This window comes from Phalacrocorax carbo, chromosome 5, assembly GCF_963921805.1.
Source record: "Phalacrocorax carbo chromosome 5, bPhaCar2.1, whole genome shotgun sequence".
NCBI classification, from domain to species: Eukaryota; Metazoa; Chordata; class Aves; order Suliformes; family Phalacrocoracidae; genus Phalacrocorax; species Phalacrocorax carbo.
This window is the reverse complement of record NC_087517.1, coordinates 26,960,304-26,986,263: the sequence shown is the minus strand read 5'-3', so window position 1 is coordinate 26,986,263 and position 25,960 is coordinate 26,960,304. Positions and strand designations below refer to the sequence as shown.

Below are 25,960 nucleotides of genomic sequence, written 5' to 3'. Positions count from 1 at the left end.
ATTTTAGGAAAACATTATCCAGTATTTATATGTTGAAGTCTCTTGTAATCTTTAGTTAAATTGGTACAAATAATGTTGGCCCTGCCTTCTTTTTCTGGAAGCAAACCAGAGTGGCTTCTAATGGAGCAGTGTCTCATCAGATTTGGAATCCATGGCAGTGTAACTTCCATGTTGGTAGGTCATTACAAATAGCAGGGGGGAAAAAAGGCAAGTTACTGACTCAGGAAAAAACTCGAACAACCACTTTGGTGCAAAATGAATAAAAGAAAGTTCTTGTGATGCTCTTGGTTGCTTTCCTTAAATGTATTTTCAGTTTATAAACTATACCACTTCTGAGTTACAACACACATCAGGTTCATTCCCCCTGATTTTATTTTTCTGGTTTCTGAAGGTGGTGGTAAATATTTATACTAACTTTAGTTTTTAGATAAGAGACACAAATAATAAAATCAAGATCAAAGAACAACTTAATTGACTGTTGAATTAAATAATTCTTATTGTTTATGGGTTTTTATGGGGAAATGTTAGACTACATCTATGACAGCCAGCACTTCTTAACTGGTAACTTTAAGTAATAGTCCTTTAAAGCCCCATTCAGGGTTTTTCGGTATTTCCTCTAAAAATGCAGTTATTCTTATATGGATAAAGGTGCACCAGTTATCTATTACATAAATGACTGGCCATCATTTTTCATGAATCAGTGATAACTCCTACCTTGTTCTCTTTGTGCTATGGCAGGTTGGCAGAATATTTACCTGATGTGTATATACTTCAGTGCAAGAAAGCTGCACAAAAATCACTGTGCAGACAGAATACAGATGCTTGAATCTTTTCTAGTAGTGTTTACAAGCTGGGGGAAAAACCCATCAGTTGTAACACAAGATGACTTGTCATGAAACTGAATAATTATTGCAGTCTTTTTGTGAAATGTCAAGGGATTATAGTTTTTGGGATTGGTTTGTGGTTTTTTTTTAGTCAGTTCAGCAAATGCTGTTTAAATCCAGGTATAAAAGTAAGAATTTCTGTGTCTGGTGTCTTGTGTGAGTTGGCTTCAAGTGCCAATTCTAAACTTCCATTAGCTAGACCCTGTTCAACTCTGGAGTCTTTCAAGTCTGTGTAAACAAAACATGAGCTGCTATTAATAGTTAACTACTTTTGGGGCTGGCGTTTGTCTATCTTATGAATCCAGCAGTAACTTTGAACAGAACAAGTGCCTTCCAGTTATGAATCAGCTATAGTAAGACTAACTTGCTATAAATGTAAGAAAACGTGTATTTCTGCAAACCCTTCCTTCCCCAGCCATGTATATATTCATTAAAATGAACAGCTTCAATGTTCACTCAGGAGTTTATGGATAGGGAGGAGAAGGAGTGTTAGATACAATTCTTACAAATATATTACCCGGTAGAGTCCTGAGCTGCTACCATGGCTCATGGAGTATTGCACCCTGAAAGCTGCTTCAAGGCGACCCTTCTACTGTTCTCTGTCAAAATACCTTCATAACCTCTTGTGTTCTCACTTTTCCTGTTTCAGGCTCTCTCAGTTTGATCACCAAATTCTGTCCAGTCTGTGTCTCTTATTTTTATTAATACTTGTGACAGTGTTCCCTTGCTTCTCTGCTCCAGTAACTTTTCATAGTTCCTCCATTTTACAGCACGTAACCCATTTTTGAACTTAGCTGTTGCAAATTTTAGTTTCAACAAATTTATTTTCTATATTCCTAAAAAATGCTACCCTCCCTTCTCTGAGGATTTTCTTATGGATATGGAAAGACCAAACAACCCCTGAACATGTAAGGAAAGGCTTCTTTACCAATTTTAATGCTTTATTCTTGCTGAGAGATGGTAGCTAACAAGCTACCATTGAATCAATATGGCTTCTGAACTAGTAACTTACATCTGCAAGTTTTCTTCTTATTTGTTGGATTTAATGTATGCTCACTAAGCAGAGTAGCAAGTGGAGAGAAATTTTTTTCACTCCAAGTGTACAGATGAGCAAATGTCCAGCTGAGGTATTTTTCTTTCCTTTTTCTTCTGCTTCCCCACCCCAATTTTCAGGCTTTCTGCCATTCAGAAACAGAAGGGTGGACAAAATATAAATAATGTTTACTTCAAACTGTGCCTCCCTCTTAGTTTTGGTGCAAAGGATCTATCCGTTTGTCCGTTCTCATATAGCACCACTCTTCAATTCTTCTGTTTAGAAATATAGTTATTAAAATGTGCATTGCTGTTTTCCAGCAACAATTCTACCCCAAAAAAGAGAAAAGGAGGGGAACACTATTGCAGTGGCCCATTTAAAGCAGTACGTCCTTTATGAAGATGTGGAGAGTGTGTGTGTATCAGTGGATCTTTAATACTCTTTGGGGAGTTTGCACAACTTTGGAAACAAGGAAGAAAACTATTGCAGTTAAGATGCCAACATATATTATGTAAACAAACAGTGGGGTTTTTATCTTGCCTGCATCTCTAGTGGATGGGGGGGAATTCTTATCAAATTATGTCAGTGTACATCTATGCATCTGCAAGCATTACTGTGCTGTGTGCTTTGTCTTATTTCGACACAGTTGTTGCTATTCTGTAAAAAGTTGTTCTTACTGATTAGGTAGAACTTAAGTTCTACCAACATTAAGTAACTTTATGAAGCAAAAGCATGACTTAATGGCTTTAACTACGTGAATAACACACCTAATTTGAGAACAAAGGTGTTCTTTCTCAGGTTACGGAAACTTACTTTGCTGCTCTTTCACCCCAAATGAAGCTGGGATTATCGTTATCTTTGTACAGTTTTTCTAAAACATGGAAAAAATTGTTTAGCAACTGCTTCCTACAAGTACTTAAATACCTCTGTGGTATTTTTTAATAAAATAGCTAGTATTAGAACTTATTCTAAAAAAATAATATTGAATAAAATGGAAAAATCTTTCTGCTACTCCAGATTGTAGAAAACTTACTTTGAAACTGGCTTAATGTAGAGATGGCTATTAGTTTAAAAAAAAATACTCAAGGATTAACAAAAACACCCCCGAACTTTAAGATGGCTGAAGTTGTGGTTTAATAAGCTATAAACTCAGTTGCTATATCCTTCTCAAGTATGTTTGGATTCATTAATGTTCTTCACTTCATGTGCAAATTTCCTCTCCACTTCTTGTACTTCCCCTCCTGTTCCCCCACTAAAAAAACCCCACCAAAATATTTGATTGGGTTTTGAAACTAAGGTCTTTTCTTTTTGGTTGTAGACATTAAAAAATTCAAGGGCAGAGAGGAAAATATAGGTAAGCTTGTTTGCTCAAAATAGTGAATACATGAATAATATGAGTTGCTCAAATTAAGTGGAAAGAGGTGTCACAGCTACCTTTGTCCTTTTTACTTAATCCTCTGAGTTAACAGCCGTTTAGAGGCAAATGTTCTGGTCCCAAGGCCTTCTGCCTTCAAAAGGTCACCAGTGATACCCCTGTTACTTGGAGATGTGATAATAGAAGTCAGGTATACACCTGATTTGCCTAGCTCTACAGCGTTTGCGGATTGACCCTTTCAGAGAGCTGTTTCAGTATTTTTCAGGTGATCTTGTTGCATTCAGTGGATTTGGCTTCAGTTCCAGTTTAAGCTATGAGTAAGAACCTAGTCCAGATTAATTTTGGTAACTGGTTCATACCTGCGTAACTCAAAAGTCAATATTTTAGAAGAAAGACAAGAAGAGAAACTTTCAGCTTTCTTTAAAGATCCTTTTTGTTGTCTTGTTTTTTTTTTTAAACTGTACATTTCCAGAGACTTTCTTGAGTCTGAGTAGTCAAAACCAACCCAAACCACAGTTGTCAAACATCTACTTAAATGGAGCGCATCAGCATCACCTAACGCTTGATCTTACTGGGTCTCATAATGGACACATAAATGTGAGGCCAGCTCTTTCAATATTTTTTTGTTTTGCTGATTTGTTTGTATAACTCTTACCAGTAGGACATGAAAATGCATATCAAGATTAAAGCAACTGGTTGGAAATATTTATCTTAATTGTGAGGTAACTGTTAGGTGTTTTCCAGACCTATTTACAATCTTATGTGTTTGAATGAAATACCAATTTAGAGTATCTGCCATGCGCAGCCTGTGGGGTACAGGTCCTCCTTTGTGTAGTTGATGTTTCTAGAAGGTGTTGTGTTCCCGTTGGAGCTGCTGGGTACATGCTCACCTTGGAATTTTACCAGGTTTCTGACAGGCTGGTAGTGTAGAAGTTCTAGGATATATTTTTTAAAAAATGTAATCTAGATGTGCAAAAGTAATGCTTCTGGAAAAATTGATTTGTAGTGTTTATGTTGAAAGGACTAGATGAAAGACTATGACAGCTACAGATGTGGTCTATGTTCTGAAGCTTTGGTGATGCCTTGAATATCAATGTGGTGAATGAATCCTTACAGCTGAGAGGTGAAATGTCAGTTGTGGTTTTTTTACGGTAACTTTAAAAATTACTTTTATGATCTGTTTTGAAACTGTGTAACTACAAAGAATGTTTTAGAATGTTTTACCTTAAAGCCATTACAATGCCTTTCTAATGACTTTCCCCCCCCTGCAATAGGAGGAAAGGACAGAAGAAGTGGCCTCATTCTGACAATTCCGTTATGCCTTGAACAGACAAGTATGGACGAGCTGAGTGTCACACTAGACTACCTTCTAAGTATCCCAAGGTGATTTCAAAGGCATTCTGTTCCAGGCTGCCTTCTTTCCCAGTGATGGAAGGGATCTTTTTATTGGTTTTTATTTGCCTTTCAGTACCAAATGAATTTTATGTAAATGTTTGTTTCAAATGTGATACTGTCTGACTGAATTAGAAACACACATACCAATAAACTAAGGGATATCTACTAAGGCTTGCGTATGTCCTTCTATCTTTTATTCTGTATATCTGGCTTTGGGGTTGGGTTTTTTTTATAATGTGTATTTCCTCACTCCTTTCTTGGGATATCCTTGGTAATTTGTTTTTAATGACTGTGCACTTAATTGCTATGTAGATTAATGAGCCATTCTAATGAAACTCCTAAGCTTACAAAGGTAGCATTCCCCAAAGTAAAACAGCTTCATCCTCCTTCTTTCTTTACTATGTGGCTAATCTTTGTAGCTTGTAGTGCTTAAGTTTGCACTGAGTCTAAAAATATATGAAGTCTTAATGAAGTTAGTAATCAACTCAGATCTTTAAAGTTAAGATGCTGTTTAAATGTGGCGAATGATGACTTGAATATCCTGTCATCCAGACCTTGCTGTAAAACCATTGTTAAGTTCTGCGCGTTACCCTGCAAGCTTATAGTGACAGTTCTTGGTCCTAGCTTAGTTAACTACTTTTTTTTCACTTAAGATCCAGAGGTTGATCTTTATCATAGCTTTGTTTTGTTTTGTTCTGCCACTGATTTGAAAAGGAGAGAAGCCCCTCAGGTAAATGCTTGCCTATGTATCCCTTCAAGTACCTCTTCTGGAAACAGAGGACAAGTGGCATAACTAAAGACTGCTTATTAGTGTATAAATGTTTTTAAAACACAATTAAATGATCCAGTTTTTTTGTAGTTGAGACTTCTTTGCTTCTCTCCCCAAATAGAATTTTTTAAGCATAAGTTCAGGTTGCTTACAAGTAAAACATCAATAGGTATATGAGTATATCGCACAATGTTTTAGTCACGGAATTTTTAGGGTTTTTCAAACAGCTTGTTGTCTTTTGTAAAGTGATGAAAATCCCAAATGGTCATCCATGCAAGTCATCTCATTGATTTAAGGACTTGGCAGTATTTGTGGAACAGGTGCAGGCATTGTTGTTCTAAAGAGCATTAATTATTCTGCAGTCTCATCCTGATGTATGTTTTTACATACATTAGTGTAAAAATTACTGTCTGAAAATTCAACCAAAGTACTCTTTATACTTGGTACGAACTGGGGAATCTGTTTGAAAGCAAAGTTCAGTGTTTCTACATCTAATGTACTGTTTGTCAGTTGTGGAAGAAAATGACCTCTCCTTTATGGTGGCAATATGAAAAAATAATTGTCGGATTTGCTTGCATGTTGTTTTTTAGTGGGAAATACAAACTTTTTGGCCTAAGCACTTGCCTTTTTTTTTGTTCTGGAACTGAAGAATGCTTAAAAAAAAAACAGGTTTGGGCAGGGATGTTGTCCCAAACCCAGATAGCTGTCAAAAAAACATTAATGTCACTATTTTCCCCCAAGTTCTATGTGTAACCTAATATTTAATTCGGTTGTGCATGCCATTATGTTGTAACTATAACTGTTTTGACATATGCATTCTAGTGTTGATGGACATCTGTATCCAAAATTTGAGAGGCATTGCTGTTTATAGTGTTTTGGGTAAAAATTCTTTGGGAGGTGATGTGGGGGGAGTGTTTGTATGTGTAAAGCTTTCACCAACCTTCAGACAATTTATTCCTAGTGTTTCAGCTACTGTTACACCTTTCTTTGATGCTATTTGATGATTTTCTTTGGGTTCTGAAGGCATCCTCAGAATCCAAGAAAAAAAAAAAAGTGGCAATGTTATGCTATTGCCTGTGCATACTGAAGTTTGCTTCCTTTGTATTCTGTTTCTTTTTTTTCTTTTAAAACTGTCATACAAACATTTATGTTTGAGTGTTGGATAAACTTTGCAGAAGTGGTAGTTCACTTTTGAATTTGGTTGTTTGGGTCTTTTGGGGGTGTGTTTGTGTGTACGTTTTGTTTGTTTGGTTTGTGTGGGTTTGCTTTTTTTTAAAAAACGCTAGGTCTAGTAGTAGGGAAGAGCAGATTCTGATGCTATTAGATTTCAGTGAGCCTAAGAAAGCCATGTCTCAAGATGCTATAGTGACACTTCTTATCTTGTTCTTAAAAGTAGTGGTAGTGTGCCTTTTGCATTCATTCTGAATAAACATTGAATGCACAAAGCCTTGAATATTCAGAGTGCTTCTAGGAAAATCATGTGTGTTATCCTAGAGGTTCCTTAAAACTAGAAGTGTGTATGGATTGGCAGTCAACTTTGTAAATTTTTTTTCTTCCTAAATAGACTAGTAAGGTGTCTTTTTTCTTTTTTTAAAATTTTAAATTCTAAGATAATTTTGTCTTTCGCCCATACCTGATGAAGCTCAGATTAAACATGAGACAAATTGCAGTCAAATTTCTTAGTGTGAAACATAATGCTTACTGTTACATGCAAGTTGCTTTGTTTTTTATAAGCTAAGGAGATCACAGAAATGGCTTTTCTGTAATTACAGATTTGGGTGCTAAAGATTACATAATCCTTTTCTTCATCATGTAAATGTCATGGGTTTTTTTAGTTACTTATAACTTTGGGCACAGTAAGTTCAATGTAAGACATGATATCTATTGTGGTAACTAATACTAAGATTATGGGCTCGCTTCCATGTACTTCTCTGGCTGCTGCTGTCCTGGTTGTGAGGAGGTAAAGTTTCCCAGGTGTTGGGACAACCAGAGATTGCTGCCACCATTGTACTCTCTGCACAGCTGTTGTAAGCATCTTGTTGCCAGCTTCTATTAGAAATGAGCAGGAGAGGTCTTTCTGGGAATGCACAGAAACTGAGGGAAGTTTTGGGAAGTTTTAAACTATTTTTCCTGTTTGGTACTTGAACAGAAATACTTTTGAATTTTTGGCTTTGCAGCTGTTTGCAGCAGGTTTTTTTTGTAGTATATGCCAACTGAAACCTTATTAGAAGAAAAAGATTATGTCAGTCTAAAATACTCTTTCCTGTAGATCCATATGCAAAGCCTCTATTCTTGTAGAGGCTTTTTGTGCACTGCAATTCCTAGTCCATTTGTTCAGGAAAGAAATTTAAGCATGTTTAGATGGTTTGTTGCTTGGACATGAGTCACGTCAGATATAGCTGCATCCTCAATTCTGTGCCAATTCACTAGTAACCTTGTGAAAACTGATATCCCTTTGTCTTCCTTATGAAACTGTCAACCTACCTCTTCTTCTTTCTGAAGATTTTGTGAAATACATGTTTATGAAACCTCTCCAGAGTTGCTAAAGTTTAAATAAATGCTTGCATTATGAAATACATCTCAGTGCTACTGAGAAACTGTAATTTGGAATATCTATTAATATGCTTGAGCATTAAAATGGAAAATTATTTCTAAATGAGTAAACTTAAGGTTTTTAAAATAGTATTTTTATAAGTAAAAAACTATGTAGTTTTATTTTTCAGTAGAGTTGAAATCCAGAGTCATTGTGATATGACACTTGTTCACAGATTGTATTTTTTCCTAAGTGTTTTTCTTCTTTTAGTGAGAAGTGTAAAGCCAGAGGATTTACTGTGATAGTGGATGGCAGAAAGTCTCAATGGAATGTGGTAAAGACGGTTGTGTTAATGCTACAGGTAAATACATTTTTATATACTCATAGTTGACTGATTAGTTTTATAGATGTGACCCCAATAACTGTGTTTTTGTAGAGGCAGTAATTTCTTTTTTGAGAAATAGGAAATTTATGGCCCTTTAAAATCACAAAATGTGGTTCTGTGACAGAGTTTTGTGTAGTAAGAGACAATCTGAAAAACAGATGATACACCTTGCTCAGCTGAGGGACAAATTCATTACATGCTGTGAACACATGATTGTAGACCTTTTTCTGAAACGGAGTTTTAGTTAAAATACAGAAATATGCTCCTGGCATCAACTGTGACTAGTAGGAATGTCTGCAGGGGAACAGTTCATGCTGATAGTGCAGCTGAGCAGGTTCTGATGCAGTATGCTGTACTACTCGATTTACATTGGAATTGGCTATAATTGATTTTTTTTGTGTTTAGTAGTCCCAATCAAAACTTATATTCTGGATGCTATACAAAGTAGGAGAAGAAAAAGAAAGTGCCAATTCCCAAATAAAGAAGTTCATAACAACTTGTTTAGTTTTTCAGAACTATGGGGTTAAAATAAAGTACTTGTGCTAAACAGTATAGGTTATTTTCTGGTCCTAGTTGTCAAAAAAACCTGCAAGACACACCTATTCTTGACTAAGGTGGAATTCCTATTAACAGTTATAGTAATTGGATCCATTATATTCTGATTATGCTCTTGACTGAGCTTTCACTTCAGCTAATGTGCAATTGTGACATTTAGTGGGAACTTTAGCTAGTGGGGAAGGTATCTGTTTGCCCATGCTCAGATTTCAGTGGCTTCCTGTGAGTATGAAGCCTGCAGAAACAGAAGTTGCACATCTGTGTCTTAAATTTGAGGAGGAAGCAATAAATAAGATTTTCATATGTAAACTAGACACTTGTGCAGACCACTTGAAACTTCCCTCTGCTTGGACACATGTAGTGGTGGTTGGTCATCAAAGAGACACTTCAGTGAAACACCTGTTTTTTAGTGCTATGCTTTCTGAGTTGGATGCATATAAATTTTTCAGAATTATATTTTTATAAGTAAAACAAACTATTTTAAGAGAAATCCCATGCACTGTGTTACTTTTATATCAGTACTGTGATTATCTAACTGTTGCTTATTGCTATAGCTGAGTAATTGGGATTATCTGTTCTTTGCTGTCATGCTGAATGTAGATCATAAAATCAGCTTGGTAGGTGAAATTACTGTTGTAGGCTGAGGAATGTTAGTGTGATAATACTTTTATGAATTAATATGCTGAGTTGTCAATATTAAGCCCTTTCATTCTAGTTTAAGCAAAATATAGAGAAGTATAGGATATAATCTTGACACGATTTAATAACAAAGTACACAATTCTTTTCTAACTTTATGATTACAGTTTCATTCTATGCAGCAAGTGACACTGGTAACATCTTTGTCCTTAATGTTTGACTTTTTTTGGTAATGAAATGCCATAAATAAAATCGAGTCTAGGCAATAATTCATGTTTTTCTGTACTGATGTATCATGGACTAATGGTTAGGCCTCAGAACTGGGAGTAAAGAGGTTAGATTTTCTTTTCAGTTCTGACACGATTTTGATATGGGATTTAGTGCAATCTACTACAAAGGTTGGAGCCCACATGTGATGTAGATGCAGCTGACTTAGTTTAATTTCTGTCTGTAAATTTTAAGTTCTTGAATAGATGATGACATGTAAGTGGAATTCAGTTCTGTGGTAAATGAAGGTTTAATCTTGAAAATTTTACTTTTTTCATTTGTTCTACAGAATGTTGTTCCAGCTGAGGTGTCTCTTGTTTGTGTAGTAAAGCCGGATGAATTTTGGGATAAGAAGGTTACGCATTTCTGTTTTTGGAAAGAGAAAGATAGACTTGGCTTTGAGGTATGTAGAACTTTTTGTCTACTTCAAACAGAAATACCATTTCTGGTATACTAGAGTAATTGGTTGAAAATTAATGCCTCTTTAAAAATAGTTATATTTGAGATGCTTTGTGGATATCCTTAAACTGCTGTGGCCTTTTAATTTTTCTCTCTTTAAGAATATTAAGTAAAGTAGGGCTCAAATTAGAAATGTGTGGCATTTACTACTTTGCCCAGCAAGAGGATAAAGCTGTTTGATACACATTGATGATGATTTGAGTAAGAAACTCAAATTAGTTTAAATTTTTTTTGACTCTTCTATAATAGACTGTAGAGGTGCGTGTTGTATGGTGTCCCTAAATCAGTAGTAACCGTTTTGAAGAACATCTTGTTGCTGTTGCATGCATGTTCGTTCTTTTTTTTTTTTTTTTTTGAGTTCTCTGACTTTAGTAACAAAGGTTATAGGTCCCTTCAGTTTGCCAAATATGATGTGATAGTGTTCTTACCTTGAGGCAGAGCGTGTACAAGAGACTGCACAGTAATGTTAGCAGTTCCATTCTTTTATCATTTTGGGAGGTTAATGGAAACTTCAATTTTCCTCTTTTTTGTGCTAATCTTGTTTGAACTATACAGCAGGCTTGCTGTACTCACCAAATACTAAAATGTCTACTTGTTTTGTACAACAAAGCTCTTAGTCTCTTTTTGGTGAAATAAATGGAATAGAAAAGTGTTTTGCAGCCTTGTCTAATGCTGTGTAATTCTTTCTGATGGTAAGTTTGTAACATTCTTGAATACTGCTGTAGAAAACTTAATTCTGGGAAAATGGGAATTGGAAGGTGGCAGCTCTAAAGAATCTCTTATGCAGATGTAATGCTGGTAATTCATATGAATTTTGTCCTGTTAAGTCTTGTATCAGACTTTACCTAGAATAGGTGGCTTCATTTTTCAGAAGCAATTCCTGCATGTGAATATGCTCTGAAGGAGTGTCAGGGTAAGATTCCTATTCTTCATCAGATGAGCAAACCCCTCTCCCTTTTTCTTTTTAAATCTGCTTTAAGATTCCCTTTATTACATTACTTCATTTTTTGGTAATCTGATTTAGAGCCTTATAAGTAAGGAAATCCTGTGCGTTTGCCTTCAGGTTGTGTATCTTACAGACGAAGATCATATTTTCTTTTTGAGCAGTTCTTTAAAGACAGATTTGAAAAGTAGCCCAAGTTCAACAGAGCAATGCAAAGAACCTCTGAACAGCAGCTTGTGTGTTTGAAAGTCTGCAGCCAGCAAGATATTCACCAATAAAGGTACTGAGGTGCCTGAAATTTTGCTACTGGAAGTGGTTCCAACTATGATAATCCTGTGACTTGTGTTACAGTTAGACTCTTGGGTTTCACAGATGTCTGTCTGTCTCTTCACCTGAATCCATTAAGGTGACTGGCAAGGAGGTGTGGTCAAAGTGTATTTTCATATTGAAGTTCAGCATGTAGCACCTCAGTCATAGCTTCTTAATCAAAAACATGATTATCCAAAGAGAAAGACATGAGTATGGTGGTGTCCACCTTTTATAAACTAGTCTATTGTTTGGAGCACATCCAAGATGAGAATTAAAAACAGACTGAACCAGCCATCTGTACTCAAAAGGAAGATTGATTTAAGAGCTTGTGTTTAGAAAGTGACTTAAGTTTGCAATATTCAGTTTCACATGATGCTTTCAGGACATAAGGTAAACACCAAAGTCCAGAGAGTGGCAGTAATAAAGGTGAAACCCCCCTCTTCATCAGTCCCTACTGTCTGATTTAGGCTTTCTTTTCCCATCTGCACACTGTAAATATGGTCCTTGGAAAAGTTCAGGAAGCCTTTGAAGTTGTAGTATAAATATTTTATACAGTCTACGTCATGGTATTTCTAGTTTGGAAATTAATCCTCTAGAATAGATTCTTCTTGGATTTTTCTTTAATATGACTTAGCTAGAATCTATTTCTAGACAAATAAGCAGAAAGCCTGCACAAAAATATGTTAATGAAGCAGGGATAATGTTACATGGCTACGATAATAAAGGGATTTTTTTGTTTGACTTTAAGGATTGGCTAACAGTCATTAAATTACTAAATTTTATTAGAGGATTATCAGCTTAGTAATTCTATGAAGCCTGTTCTGTGCTAGTGATGATGATGACATTGTTGGCATAGACCATCATAGTTGTGTAACTAAACCTTTTGGTTTCTGTTTTTAAACTACTTTTTTATTACTGAACTGTAAACATTTCTCCCTGACCTGAAGCTTTGATCTAAGATTCTCTTAAATTAATAGTTCTAAAGTTTTAGGAAGAAGAAAATAAAGTATTAGAGACATATTTCATGCAAACATATATCAAAATGTGTCAATTCTAAGAAAAGTAGTCAATGATGTATCATTTTACAAGAAAAATAATAATCCATTAAAACACAGCAGCTGCTTCCTAGGTGGGAGGAAAACTTCAGATTTGTTCCCTGATGGCTCATTGTATCTTGGCTTGATGCATGGGCAGATCAGAAGTTTGTGTGAGTAGAGGATGATAATAATAGGTAGTTGCTGAAATCTCATTTTGGTTGGCAGGACTTTGCTCTTGAGTTTCCCTCCTGCCTGGTTTAGAAGCACTGAAAAGAGGGTGAGACTGCTTGCTTGCACTGTCAGCTTTGGGGCGGTTGTCATCTGAGGCTGGGTAATGAGCAGCTGTTGATACAGCGTTGCTATAGATGTTTCAAAAGAGGCTGCGTGGTACCATCCTAGCTCATGGCTTCTGCTTGGTTCTTGTGCTTTTTTGGGTTTTCTTTTTTTTTCTCTGTGCAATAACTCACACTCTCAAATGGCATCCTTCATTACAGGACAGGGAAAGCTGAAAGACAGTAGGAATATCTTGTGCTTTCCCAGACAATGAAGCATCACCATTGGTATTAGGCAAGCATTTGTTCTTCACCCTTCATTAATTCTTGGTTATCTGTTACCAGGAAAGCTGGCTCAGTAAAAATGACCCACCTTCTCTGTGCTCCAAAATATATTTTTTTTAGAGGTGGTGGTATGCCTTTTCTCTATTCCTAATATGAGTACAGAGCACTGATAAGGCTATGGAAGCCTCTACCTTATGCACAAATCTACAACTGCAAAATTTATGTTACTGGCAGTAAAAAAAAACAACCACCAAGATTTGTGTAACTACTAGGAAAATCCAAGATTGCTTTTGTACCAATTAAATAAATATGATCTAAAAATTTAAATGAAAGTATGAAATCTTTTTATTCACTTGAGAGAGTAATCTATTTGAATTAAATGCTATGTAACTGTGACTTCTAATTTCTAATGGGGCATCACATCTACCTCCTATTTTCTGCTACCTGATCTTAATACCTTGCTTAATATTGCCTTATGAAGTCATTAATCACAATGCCTCCCTTTCTGTTCAAAGGCAGAGATCCTTCAGAGTGAGATGTGGTGATGGTGAGTTGCAAAGCACTGAAAGTAAATGTGGGAACTGAGATCAAAAGGCTACTGGGTGGATAAGTACAAAGAGGTGGGCTGATTCAGCTGAGTAAAAAAGTGCATATCCTTACTCCTGCTGCAGGTCAATTCACATTCATCCTCCAGCAGAGCTTTCCTCTGTTCCTTTATTCCTCCCTGAAATGCTTATTAACAACGAGCTCGTGTTCATTGAAGCAGTTTTTTTCTGGTCCTGTGCCCATGCTTCGTAAGAGGAGAGTTGTCTTAATTGTTCCAAGTGTGTCTTTCAGCTGAAATGTTGCATATGTTACAGTGTAATACTTCAATATTGTTAATGTTTTAAAACAAATGAAGAACAGGGTTTAAACATAGAAATTTCCAACTGTGTTTTGGAGGGTTGGGAGGTGCTGTTTTTTGTTTTCTTTATTAATGTACTCTACATAGGGATGTGAAACAAATCACTCTTAGTAGCTGTAGTGTGTTGTATTTGGCTGTGAGTTTTTCATACGAAGACAACTAGGATAGCTGGAGGAAAATGCATACCATAAAAGTAGAAGAAATGTACAAGTTCTGCATATGTTGCAGTTTTTACACAATGCAAAATTGCCTGCAGACTGGGGTTTTTTCTGCATGTGCCATTCATTTCAGGGAATGGGAGCAAAAATAATCTCTGAGACTGGTTTAGCTGTTAGATTAGTCCTTTGAAAATTAGTTTGTGTGGAAAGCAGGGAGGAGGAAAGTCTGCTTGCTGTTCTCATCCTAGTGGAAATCATGGAGCAAAATTTAAAAGTTCACCTAGGATTGTGAGATAAGAAATTAAGGGCTAGGTGGTTTTAAAAAAAGGAAAAAAAGAGGAAGGAAAAAAGGGTGACAAACTACTGGAAAATAGTTGGAAAAAATCAGACCTTAGAGTATATAGCAAAAGGATCCTGATAGAACTACTCAGACTTTGGACTTCAGGACTAAGTGTTTCACGCTTGCACTGTAGCAGCTTACAAGTCTAAGTCTCTAGTAATAGTGTCAGAAATTTGTTAAAATCGTATATCAGCAGAGTCTACTCTGGAAAATCTTGTCTCTAATGTGAAATCCTCATTGTAGAGAGGCGTACAGAAACATAAAAATCACATTTTTGCTTGAAAATTTCCTGTGTATCAACCTGTTTATGGTCCATATACTTGCACATTAGAATTGCTATGAAAGAAATATTAGCTAGCTGACTCTTTTGCCATTTTATGTAGTTGGAAAACGTTAGTAAGATCTTGTCATTTGTGTAAAAGTTTAGGAATTGTTTAAGAAAACAACTGGAAAGGCTAAATCCAATGTGATTAGACCACAGTGTTTCATATCAGTCCCCAATTCAAGTAAAGTGAACTTTTTCTCTAAGTCAGTGGTACCTACTACTTAAGTAGGTATTTACCTTCTCTAGACTAACAATCTTTATTGTGAAAGTGATTAAATATCTGTTATGTGGTTAAAGCAGTCCTTAATGTTCCAAAATACAAGAATCTCCACCCCAAATACTTTTATATGTGCTTTCTTTGGTGCCATTGAAAACACACTGTGGTCTAGAAGTTTCTACTGTGTTATGACAAGAAGTTTTTATACCGCTTTGGCATTTTGAAATTAACAATTGTTACTACATATATCTTTATATCTTAGCTCTCGGTATTCTACTTGGAAATTGTGGCACAATTGTTCTTTCAAGAATAATTCTAATAAGCAGAATATTACTCCACAGAATCAAGAATGAAAAACACTGTAGAAAATCTTTAATTTGTGTCAGATCTTCCACTGTTTTAATACTGAGGCATCTAAATTTGTAGCTTTCATGGACCTTCCCAAAAATGCGTATAGGAGTTCCTTTTTTTTTTTTTTAAATCAAAATGATGTTCATTTAAATGCATCTCTCTTTTCATCCGCATGTGTCTTTGCTGCTGTTTTAACACTAGAGGCAATGGGTTCGTTCTTCTAAAAACCTGGGCCAAACCAGGGAATTGTCCCTGTGGAGCTGGAGTATGTAAGCCTGTGTTTCCATCATGCTCTAAATTCAGCCTTAAAGAAGGGTGTGTTGGAAAATAACAGATTGTGTGTGCCTATTAGTCTCTTCTCCAGGACGGAAAAAGATGGTGTGCTAATTATTAGCGTGAGCCCTGGAGGGGAACGTGAATGAGGGGGCAGATCCGTGAGTGCTTTAAAGTGAACGAGACAGTTACTGGGGGTGGAGTTGACAGTCTAGTGCATATCTAGATTCTGCTGGCTGCCCTTGGATTTCTAGTATGCCAGATTTCTGTGTGATACTGGCCAGATAAATATTTAACTTGTGTTTCTTGGTGTAAAGTTAATGCAAATGACCATTGTATAGATTAGTGTTCCATATTAACAAATATCACTCCATCCTACTCAGTGTTTAATCAAATAGTGTTTCAAAAAAAAAGGATTGAAATAATGTTTATCCTCAAACAAAAGGATTCTTCTCCTCGAGAAGAGGAAGTCTTTGCTTTATAATTCTGTGGCAATGGATCACTGTCAGACCAGAGATATGGGCAGCTATGTTTTGTCTGCTAAAAGTGCCATAGTTATTCTTAATATCACAAGGAGAATAGCTGAGGCCATATTTAAGTTATTCCAGCAGCTCAGTTTGCTGGAGAATAAGCACAGCTAACTTTCAAAAAACACAAACACTAATTTAAAAAAAAAAGTTGCTGGCTTTTTTATACAAAAGCTGCATTCAATGTAGTGTGAAAAATGAACATAAGCGTTCTTCAGTTTGGATTTCTGCACAGGCTGAAGTGCAAAGTTATTCTTGCAAAATCTCTACCTTGTTTGTTCAAGCTTTCCTCCTATTTTTCCAAAGCTGTTTGGATATGTAAGCTGCTGGCATAACAAATCATCAAGAATCAGTCCACTGAGAAAACAGCTTTAAAATTGAGCCCCAAGGACTTTATCAAAATTAAGCACTTTATACTTATCAACCAGGCTGTGAGTGGGGAAGGGCTATCTGGGCTTCCCAGTGTTTCTTGGCAGAATCCTGGGGAAATGGAAAAAAAACAAAACAAACAAAACACAAAACCAAACCCTCTATTTATACCTGTTTGAATTAAATTTGTCCAAAATTACCAATCAGTGACCAGATCAGTATAACCAGCTTTTTCCGTGCTTTACTTTTTTTAAAAGAACATTAACAATATTTTAGAAATGACAGATTCTTATATTCCAGTAAGTAAATGAAAAAAGTGTTAAATATTTTGATGCTAGTTCATTAAAATTAGTAAATGGAGGCAGTGATGCTCTATTTGTATTGAGTAAATACTTTACAGTAGCTACATTTGTAGTCAGTTACATTGCAATGTAACAAATTGGAACTGATAATCAAAACATTATATTATTGTATATGTAAATGTTCTTGCCAGTAGTTGCCTTTCTATCACTTTTGCATCACATCAAACAGGTAATACTGAGTATAATATATACATTAAATTATTATTAGAATATGTTTCTAAACATGCATCTAATTTCCTACTAGTATCACTTAGTACCCACGTGATCATGAGGATTACTTAAAATAAGTGAGAAACTGTGGTACATGTTGGTAATGCACTTTCAGCCCATATAAACTTCTCAGTAGTTGAACATACCTGGTAAGAATTCTTTACAAAGGATTGGTGACTTGGTCAGACCTTTTTGCTTGTTGGATATTGGGTTGCTTGAAGTGTAAAACAAAGCCCAACACCACCACCACACCACACCACCCGCCACCCCCCCAGAAAAGCCCAAACCAAACCACCCAAAAATCCTTAAACCAAAACCAGGCTAATAAATTATAGATGGCATAGACATGTGTATGTAATGAATTTTTATCCATTTCCATAAACCTGTTTTGTGAGGATTGGCTTTGTTCTGTGAAATCCAGTGTGTTTTTAGGTTTACACTGTTGTGTAAATGTCAGTTAATATTTTTTCTAAGAGATGACAGCAATTATTCTTAAACTAAATTTGATTTTTAAGATCTTTTTATGCCTGAGATTAAAATTAGGATTTAGTCCCCTTACAGTGCTTCTGTACCTATTTCCTGGTATAAAGATTTTGATCTGATAATAGGTGTAGAATACTACCATCCAATTTAGATAACTTTCTTAATTTATCCCAGAACTTGAATATATTACTCATTGATACCAAGCTATGAAGATTAGTAGATATTTACTTTTCTCTCAAGAAGCTTTCATGCTTAGATTTCACTTGTTTAAATTTTGTATTCTCAAGGGACATGTGCCGTGTTCTTTTAGAAAGTAACTGCTCCTTTCTAGATTCAGTGGCATGGTTGCTGTGATATACTACGCTTAAGAAAAAAATGCCTTGTTACTGAAATTTTACACCATCCTGTTGCCCAGTAACTTCTGGGTTTGGCTCTGAGACACTTGTGTTAAAGAGCTTTTTCATTTCTTCCCTCAGGAAAGTTCAGATGGGTGTGTTTAACATTTTGGTGGTAGTTTTACATGTCCTGTTGAATATCCAGAATTCCCCTCTGATCTTGACATCTGCCTCTCTCTCATTGCAGATGATCAGTGAAAATAATTACAAAAACCAGCAAGAGAGGTCAGCTTTGTAGAAACAGAATTCAAAGCTCTCTTATTATGAAAGATCAGTGTTCGTAGCACTGTTGCATGGGAGAAATAAAAGTGCTGTATTTTCCAATAAAATTAAAACAACCTTTTAAGAATTGCCAAACAAACAAACAACCCCATGTACTGCAAAGTCTTGTGCTTCAACTGCAAAATTTCCTTATTTCTCAGGAGTGAGACTGCAGTTATTTTTTTTCTAGTAACGCCTGCTTACTTCTCCTAAAGCACTGTTCTGAGGTATTTCTGCAAAGGCTTTTGTAATTTTTTTGCCAGCCAACATTGTACAAAGCAAGTTTACTGATTAGAGTAGAGCAATGATGAGAGCTGCTACCACTCTTCTAAGTTTTAAAAAGAGCTGAGTACATACCATAATGACAGGGACTCTGGTCTGTAGCAAACAGGGCATATTTGAAACCTACTACCACTGTCAACTTATTAGCTGTCACTGCTGTCAGAAGTGGTGGATCAAGTGGGAAGTGAAGCAAAGATTTAAGGATTCAATAATTAATACTTTTTTTTCTGTCTTACCATCTGTCCAGATCTATTCCCTTAGGGAATTTAAGCTGCTCACTTTAATATCCAACTGTAGTCTGCTGTCCAAAGGCTTTTACTTTGTATTATGAAGACTTTTTTTCTCTGGAGTCAATGTAATAAGATGACTTTGCAAAAAAAAAAAAAAAAATTATTCCAGTTGTAAGCAAACAGTGGGATATTTCTATTTTTATAACTGTAAGTGATTCTTCATCTGTACCTGTGTCTTATCCAGGAGTATTGAGAGCTGGTCAAGCAATAGAAAGCCATCATTATTCTTTTCAGAGGGAGGAGAAACTGAAGATGTTCTCTGTGGCTAGTGGACTAGTGCAGTTTGGTAATCATTATTTTTAAAGGGAAGGATGACAAATAATTCTAAGTATGCTGTTAAATTATTAAACTGTTGAGGATTTTGAGGAGCCTATGTGAGTAAAAGCTATGTGAAGCACAACAGACAGTATGTCAAAGTGTGAAATTCAAATGCAAAGGTGGAATGCTAATTCATAAAGAAAAACTTTGTCAGGATTTGGTAATTTGACATTTATTTTCACAAAAGGTCAAAGATAATTACTGTGATTGGATTTTGAAAAGTTTTAGGAACCTGACAAAAAATTTGCATGCTATAGGTGCTGAACTTTAAGTAGAATTTGCATCTTTAAAAAAGTGTGTTTTCTCTCCGTGCAGCTTCACACCTACTGTTTTTCAATTTTTTTTTGTTTTTATTTTTTTCTTTGGTCCTTGGTTTATGTTCTTACGGACTATTAATCTGTGGTAGCTGATCAAAACAGTATTTCAGTACCTTAAGAGGCAAATTGCACTTTTGACACCTAGAAATATCAGAGTTACTAATCTAAAGCATATGGAGCATGTTACATCAGCAGTGCTACTAGTCTAGGTCTAGAACAAGAGCTAAATTCTGTTCAGGAACCTCCCTTCTACCACCACCTTGTCAAAAATTCAAATCTTTACTTTTTTTTTTTTTGAAGTGTTCAGGCAGGATTTCTGTAGTTATCCCAGTGAACAGTCAATAAACAATTTAAGAAAGAAACAGTTCAAAAAAAAAAAAGAAAGAAAAAAGAACCCTAGAGACTGGATGATTTTTGGAGCGGTGCCTTAAGTTATAATAAGTCTTACTATTGAGGTGGAAGTTTCTTTTTCAAAATTTTTCTAATAAGGTGCAAAAGAAATCTGTGTCCTTTGACCAAATCTCACTCGTGGGGTGGGTTTTTTTGTCGGAGGATTATTTTCTTATATAGCTAATGTTTGTTACAGGCAGGCTTTTATTTGCAAGAAAAAATTTGTTTTGAAATGTTTCCCTGGTACAAGTTTGTAAAGCATATCCCTTGCCCGCTCTCCTACTTGAAGGATCTCAGTTTTAAAAAAAAAAATAATTATCAGACATAAGTGGTCTCAATCCAGTCTATCCTTTTCTTCAGGCTATTTGTGGTGGTGTTTTTTTTAACAGGTATTTCAGTGATGTGTACCAGCTGCCCTATCTACTTTAGTTTCCATACCAAAAGGTCCTGATTGGGTACATTAATTTTCTCCTTTTTTATAAACTCAGAGATGAAAAGAGAATGTAAAAATGACCTAAAATATAAATGTGTGCCTAAAGAAGGAAGTACAAAGGCCTTTTTTTTTTTTTTTGGACCTAAAGTCATCTGGGGTTTGGGATGGATACTGGCATTACTTAAAGAAACTACAAGCTAATGCCATTTACGGCAGCTACATACTGTTAAGAATACAGGAGAATAGCCTATATTTGCTGAATGTTACTGGAAAATGTTCCTGTACATTAAATATTGGAACATTTGTTTGGAACTACTCTGGATTATTTAGTTGTAAGAATTGAAAAAATCAGAGTGATTCCTGTTGGAAGAGACCTCAGGAGATATCTCTAGTCCAACTTCCTGCTCAAAGCAGGACCATGTCTGAGGTTAGACCAGGTTACTCAGGGCTTTGTCTATTTGGGCCTTGAAAAACTTCCAAGGATGGAGACTGTGCAACCTCTACTTTCAGTTCTTAAAGATGGCCTATGGTGGTTGACTTGAATGGCTTTTGTTCTCAAAACCTGCCTCAGAAACATAGTATTTTCATGAATGATTTTGGTATATTGAATTGGTTTAGTGATCTAAACAGGTCAGAACTGTCCTGAAGTAGTGGAAGACACAACCCTTGAAGTAATTTTAAGGAGAAAACATGTAAGTTTTTAGGATGGGTTTTCTGTCTTCCAGTGTCTGCAGGAACACGGAGCTGGGTTAGAAGTAGAAGGCTCTTTACAGGTGGCTCTTTCCATATATTCTTGTCCCCTGCAAGAATATGCGCATGGTCTAATGGATTCTCAAAATTGTCTCCACTTTCTTCTTTTCCTAGTGATGTATTGCCAATATGTCTGCTTCCATATAGAGTTTTTTCCCACCAGAATTTTATTCTAGCCTTAGCGTATCATGCATCAAAGCAACCTGTGCTGCCAACTTTTGTTTCAGGCTTATATGAATAAGGCTCAGCTAGGAGCCTCTAGAATGCAGGAATGAAGGGAAGAATTTAGTCTTCTGACTAGCAGTGAACAACATGTGTTTTCCTTTATTTCCTGAAGTAGTTGATGAACTACATTTTTTTCCTAGGCAGATGACTCAGGCTTTTAAGCATACTAAGATTTGATTTTGACTATTCATGGAAAGAGTGTGGTTGATCCAACTCTTGCTGAGCGTATTTGCACAGTAAATGCAGGCACTTAACTTTTATGGCACAAACTCACCTCTAGAAGTATTGCAGGTGAGTGATAAAAATACCAAGTGCTTTGCAGTATTATATCCTGCTACTATATTCACTAAAAATAGGTTGTGTTGTGTATGACTTAATCAAGAAGCATCAGTTACTGCCAAGAAAACAGATAGGCAAGAAATGTATTTTGTTTTCCTGTTGTAAATAGAGAAGGTGGTAGAGATGATGCTCTTAACAGGATTATGCATGAGATATACACTGCGTATTAAAATTACTTGTGTGTGTTAGGCCCGTGTTAATTGCAACCGTTCATTTAAATATTTAGCAGTAAAAGGGTCGCTTTCTCTGAACCACAGAAAGATCTGCTCAGTACCTCTAGACACGCTTAACAGCTGCTCAGGTGCTTAAGGAAAAATGTAAGCATTACTTACAAGCATACCTGAAATTTCTTTTGTTGTTGCAGGTTATTTTAGTATCTGCAAACAAGCTGACTCGATATATAGAGCCATGCCAACTAACAGAAGATTTTGGAGGAACTCTCACTTATGATCACATGGATTGGTTGAATAAGAGACTGGTTAGTTTTCATGGTGGTTTTTTTTTTTTTGCTTTTTTTAAAATGTCATTCTTGAGCATTGAATTTCCATTTGTATAGGAACTGCTAAGTGTGTAGAAATTGTCATGTGTGTAGTAGTACAGTTCAAATGCATGAAGTCTTATGATGATAATACTGGATTTGCTCAAGGAATGGTAAAGCTAATGTAATGAATTTGTTGAACCAAGGAGTTCCTTAATGAAGCTGTCTTCTAGACTCTCACTCTAGAAGAGCTTGAGTGTATGATGTAGTCACTACAAAGGGAAATTGTTTGGCTGCTGATAGGAGAAATCCAAAACAAGGGGGAAATACTTGGACTCTGCAGATACTCTGAGGTTGGTTTTCTCTTAGGCCTTGGTTCCTGTGGTTTGAAGCTGTCCTACACTAAAACCTCTGTAAATACAGCTTCCCCAGTAGATACAGAGATGCAGTAAATGTCTAGGAGCAAGTATGCTCCTAAACAATTCATGACTATTTATGATTTAAGCAACTGTTGGTGCGCATAGCACTCAGAATGTTTTTAATCCGTTCTTCACAGGTAGTTGTTTTTTAGTTACTTAAGTATTGTTCTGAAAATTCTGTTTAATCTTCAATGAAACAGTGTGTCCCTTTCCCATGCAATCTATTCTTAAAATGCACATCTCCTCCTAGAATCTCCAGGTAGGATCCTGGACAAGGAATACTCCACAGTGTGCCCCAACCACAACTACCCAAAGCCTTCAAATGTACCCAGCCAATCTCACAGCAGTGCTTCCCCTTCAAGAAAATTTCAGACCTTACACCATGCGTACCATGTTTTTTTTGCTGAATCTTGTCAAATTGTGTGTTCAGACCCAAGGGCAGAGAGAGCATCACCTACTGTGCAGCTTTTTTTCTACTGATCTTTTTTGCATGGCCTTTATTTGTGTCTGTATTAGGGCAAGGCAGCTTGTTTCTTCTCTGCCTGAAACTGAGAGCACCTGGACACAGGGGAGGGAAGGGAGACCTAGTATTTTCATTGTCATTCACTTCTGTCTGTTATATACAAATCTGGCTTTTACTCACTTATTCCTGCATTCATAAAATTCATAAGGACAGTACTTCAACTCTAGCTGGGACTTTTGCTTTATCTGTGCTTGAGACTATAACTGAAAACTTCTTTCTCCTGTCTCCTCTCTTGCCTTGTTCTGCTTGTTTTGTATATTAATGAAGAACATCCTCCATTGCTACTCCTGAATTCTGAAACTAGACAAGAGGGCAGAAAGGTTGTTTAAGGTACTAGCTGAAAAATAGTTTACAAGGGTTTATAAATTTTAATTCTATGGATTTTTCCCTTTTGTAACAACTGAATTTAGCTTGTATTTTATAAACTACCCTCTTATAAATTGTTTTTTTAAGACCTGTCCACCTCATGTTTTTTTGTTTTCCCTGAAATTTACGTAGACCTAGATATGTTAAAGAAGGCTTATCTGCAGGCTATTGATTAATAATGTATTAACACCAAAAAAACCCTGAAAGTTATTGGGCATGTCACTTGGGCCCTGGATCATGATCAGTCCTGTTAAAAAACAAAGCAACCCCAAAAAAATAAAAACAAACCAAAAAACCTCCAAACCAACCTACCCCACAAACTAAACAAAAGCACAAACAAACAAGAAAACCCAGCCAACTAACCAATAAATGAAAAAAAAAAACCAAACAAAAACCCCAAAACCAACCCTCAGAGGTTGGGTGCAGAGGAATCATCTGAACAGTACCCAGTGTTTGACTGTACAGGCCTTGTTATCTGAGATCAGAAGCCCCTATACTCAAAGAAACTGATAAGGGTATTCCTTTATATATAAATCTTTATCTTAGTTACTCATTACAATATAGCCCCTGTTAGTAGTCATTAAAAGCTGGGGTCTTCACAAAGTTGGTTATTTTAATCCACTCCAGTGAGCTGTCAGATGCTTGTGTACATGCCTTGATTCTCTAGCATTATTCTTTAAGTAAACCTTAAGGCTTAAATGAAGATGTAGAATAAATATGTCCATAAGAACTTACAGGTTTTGCAGAAATCTCAAAAAGATTTCAGTATTTTAGAATTCAGTCCATCTTTGTTATACTCAGTGTAATATTTACAATCTCCCTATGGAATATTAGTGTTCTTAGGTGTTCCCTGAAAAAAACCTTATATTTTCTATTCTTTCTACCCTACCATCTGAATGTTGGGAAGTAATTACACTGTGTAAAGACTGAAGTATGCTAACAGAACTATTGGATAAATTTGCACCGCTGCTCTCAATACTGCCATTTACATAATTTTTATTTCTTAAATTAAAACTTGCATTTTATTTAGGTATTTGAAAAGTTCACGAAAGAATCTACATCCTTACTGGATGAGCTGGCTCTAATTAACAATGGAAGTGATAAAGGAACTCAACAAGAGAAAGAGAGGTGTGTGGTTTGCTTTTTGAAATCAATGCTTTTGGATTATAAAATTTCATTGGAAATCCAAACAGTATTGAAAATATGGTATGTCTTAAGTATTTTGAAATTTGTAAAGAAATTCTGCAAGTTTAAAGGTAGACTATAATGGATGCTCATTTGGCTATTGACTACATGCAGCTGCATGTCTGTTTTCATACAGTGAGTTGAAAAAGTGAGGACTACTGAGTGAGGAAAGAAACATACAGTCTCTTAACAGCCTGAGGTAGCTCTGGCCTTAAATGAAATTTTTAGTGCTACTGTAATACAAATTATTAATAATGTGTTTGTTACTTAAAGTAATTAAAAATATTGATTAAGCTTATTATTAATAATGTGTTTACTTTATTCAAGATCAATAGATTTGAACTTCCTTCCATCAGTTGATCCTGAGACGGTATTGCAGACAGGTATAGTAAGTTGAAAAATTATAATATTAGTCAACAAAGTAATATTATTAATTTTTAAGCCTGAACTGAAAGCACAGAGGGCATAGTAATTATCTTAGCCATCATCACAATGTAACCAGCTTAACAATTAATGTAATCTTTGTAGGGTTTTAGAAAAATGTTAACAAATAAATGAAAGAACTCCAAATGCGTCTTTTGAAAAAGCTTTTAATAATCCTGATAACATCTTCACAATATTACCATAATTAGTAAATTTTGAGAATACATTGTTTGTAGATTATGTCAATATGTTGGCCTTATAGAATGAATTTGTATCATAACCACCAAATACTACCATACAGATAGCATTTTCCTACACAACTCTGATAATTTGCATCAACCTAGTTCTGAGCCGACCATCTGTTAAAAGTGAAGCATACTGGCTTCTGAGTCTTTGCTGCTTAGACTCTCCCTTGAGCATTAAACAATTTGGGGTTCTTTGAAACGCTGGGGGTTTTCAGGGTGAATTTTCTATTGGCAATAAAGTATAATAGCAGTGTTGATTTGGGCTAGAAATCTGCTTAATGGTTTGTGCCTTTATAGACTAGGAAGTAATGCAAAGTGTTAAGGTGGTGATCAGAGTCTGAGTGCTCAGAATCCTTATCTTATAGCATCCTACAAACTAATGTCTGGACCACATTTGCCACAGAACTGCTGGCTTTATATGCTCTGTGTGCAAAATTTTAACTTATTTAGATGTGGGATAATATAGTTTGAGCTAAAAGGTGAAACAGTAATTCCTCACTCTGGTCTTTAAAGTTTTTTTAAATACGAAGTGTCTGTAGACACTGTCACTAGATTTTAGTCTAATTGTGCATCCTCCTCTAATGGTAAGATTTTTTTGGACAAAACAACACTTCAGTTTTGTGTAAGTAGATGGCTCCCAAGAATGTTAGTTTATACACATTCT

At 35.8% G+C, this 25,960-nt stretch overlaps 1 protein-coding gene across 11 annotated transcripts in view; it reads left to right on the top strand.

Moving 5' to 3' along the window:
* SESTD1 (SEC14 and spectrin domain containing 1) overlaps positions 1-25,960 on the top strand; it is a 61,249-nt gene that overhangs the window by 13,732 nt on the left and 21,557 nt on the right. For 9 of the 11 annotated variants that reach the window (XM_064451725.1, XM_064451722.1, XM_064451726.1 and 6 more), the window contains 7 exons: positions 3,236-3,271; positions 4,567-4,675; positions 8,260-8,350; positions 10,123-10,236; positions 22,022-22,135; positions 24,474-24,571; positions 24,956-25,011. In XM_064451725.1, the coding sequence (XP_064307795.1) occupies positions 3,236-3,271; positions 4,567-4,675; positions 8,260-8,350; positions 10,123-10,236; positions 22,022-22,135; positions 24,474-24,571; positions 24,956-25,011 (618 nt within the window). The remainder of the gene's footprint in view (positions 1-3,235; positions 3,272-4,566; positions 4,676-8,259; positions 8,351-10,122; positions 10,237-22,021; positions 22,136-24,473; positions 24,572-24,955; positions 25,012-25,960) is intronic. The other 2 variants (XM_064451730.1, XM_064451729.1) reach the window with 1 other exon arrangement.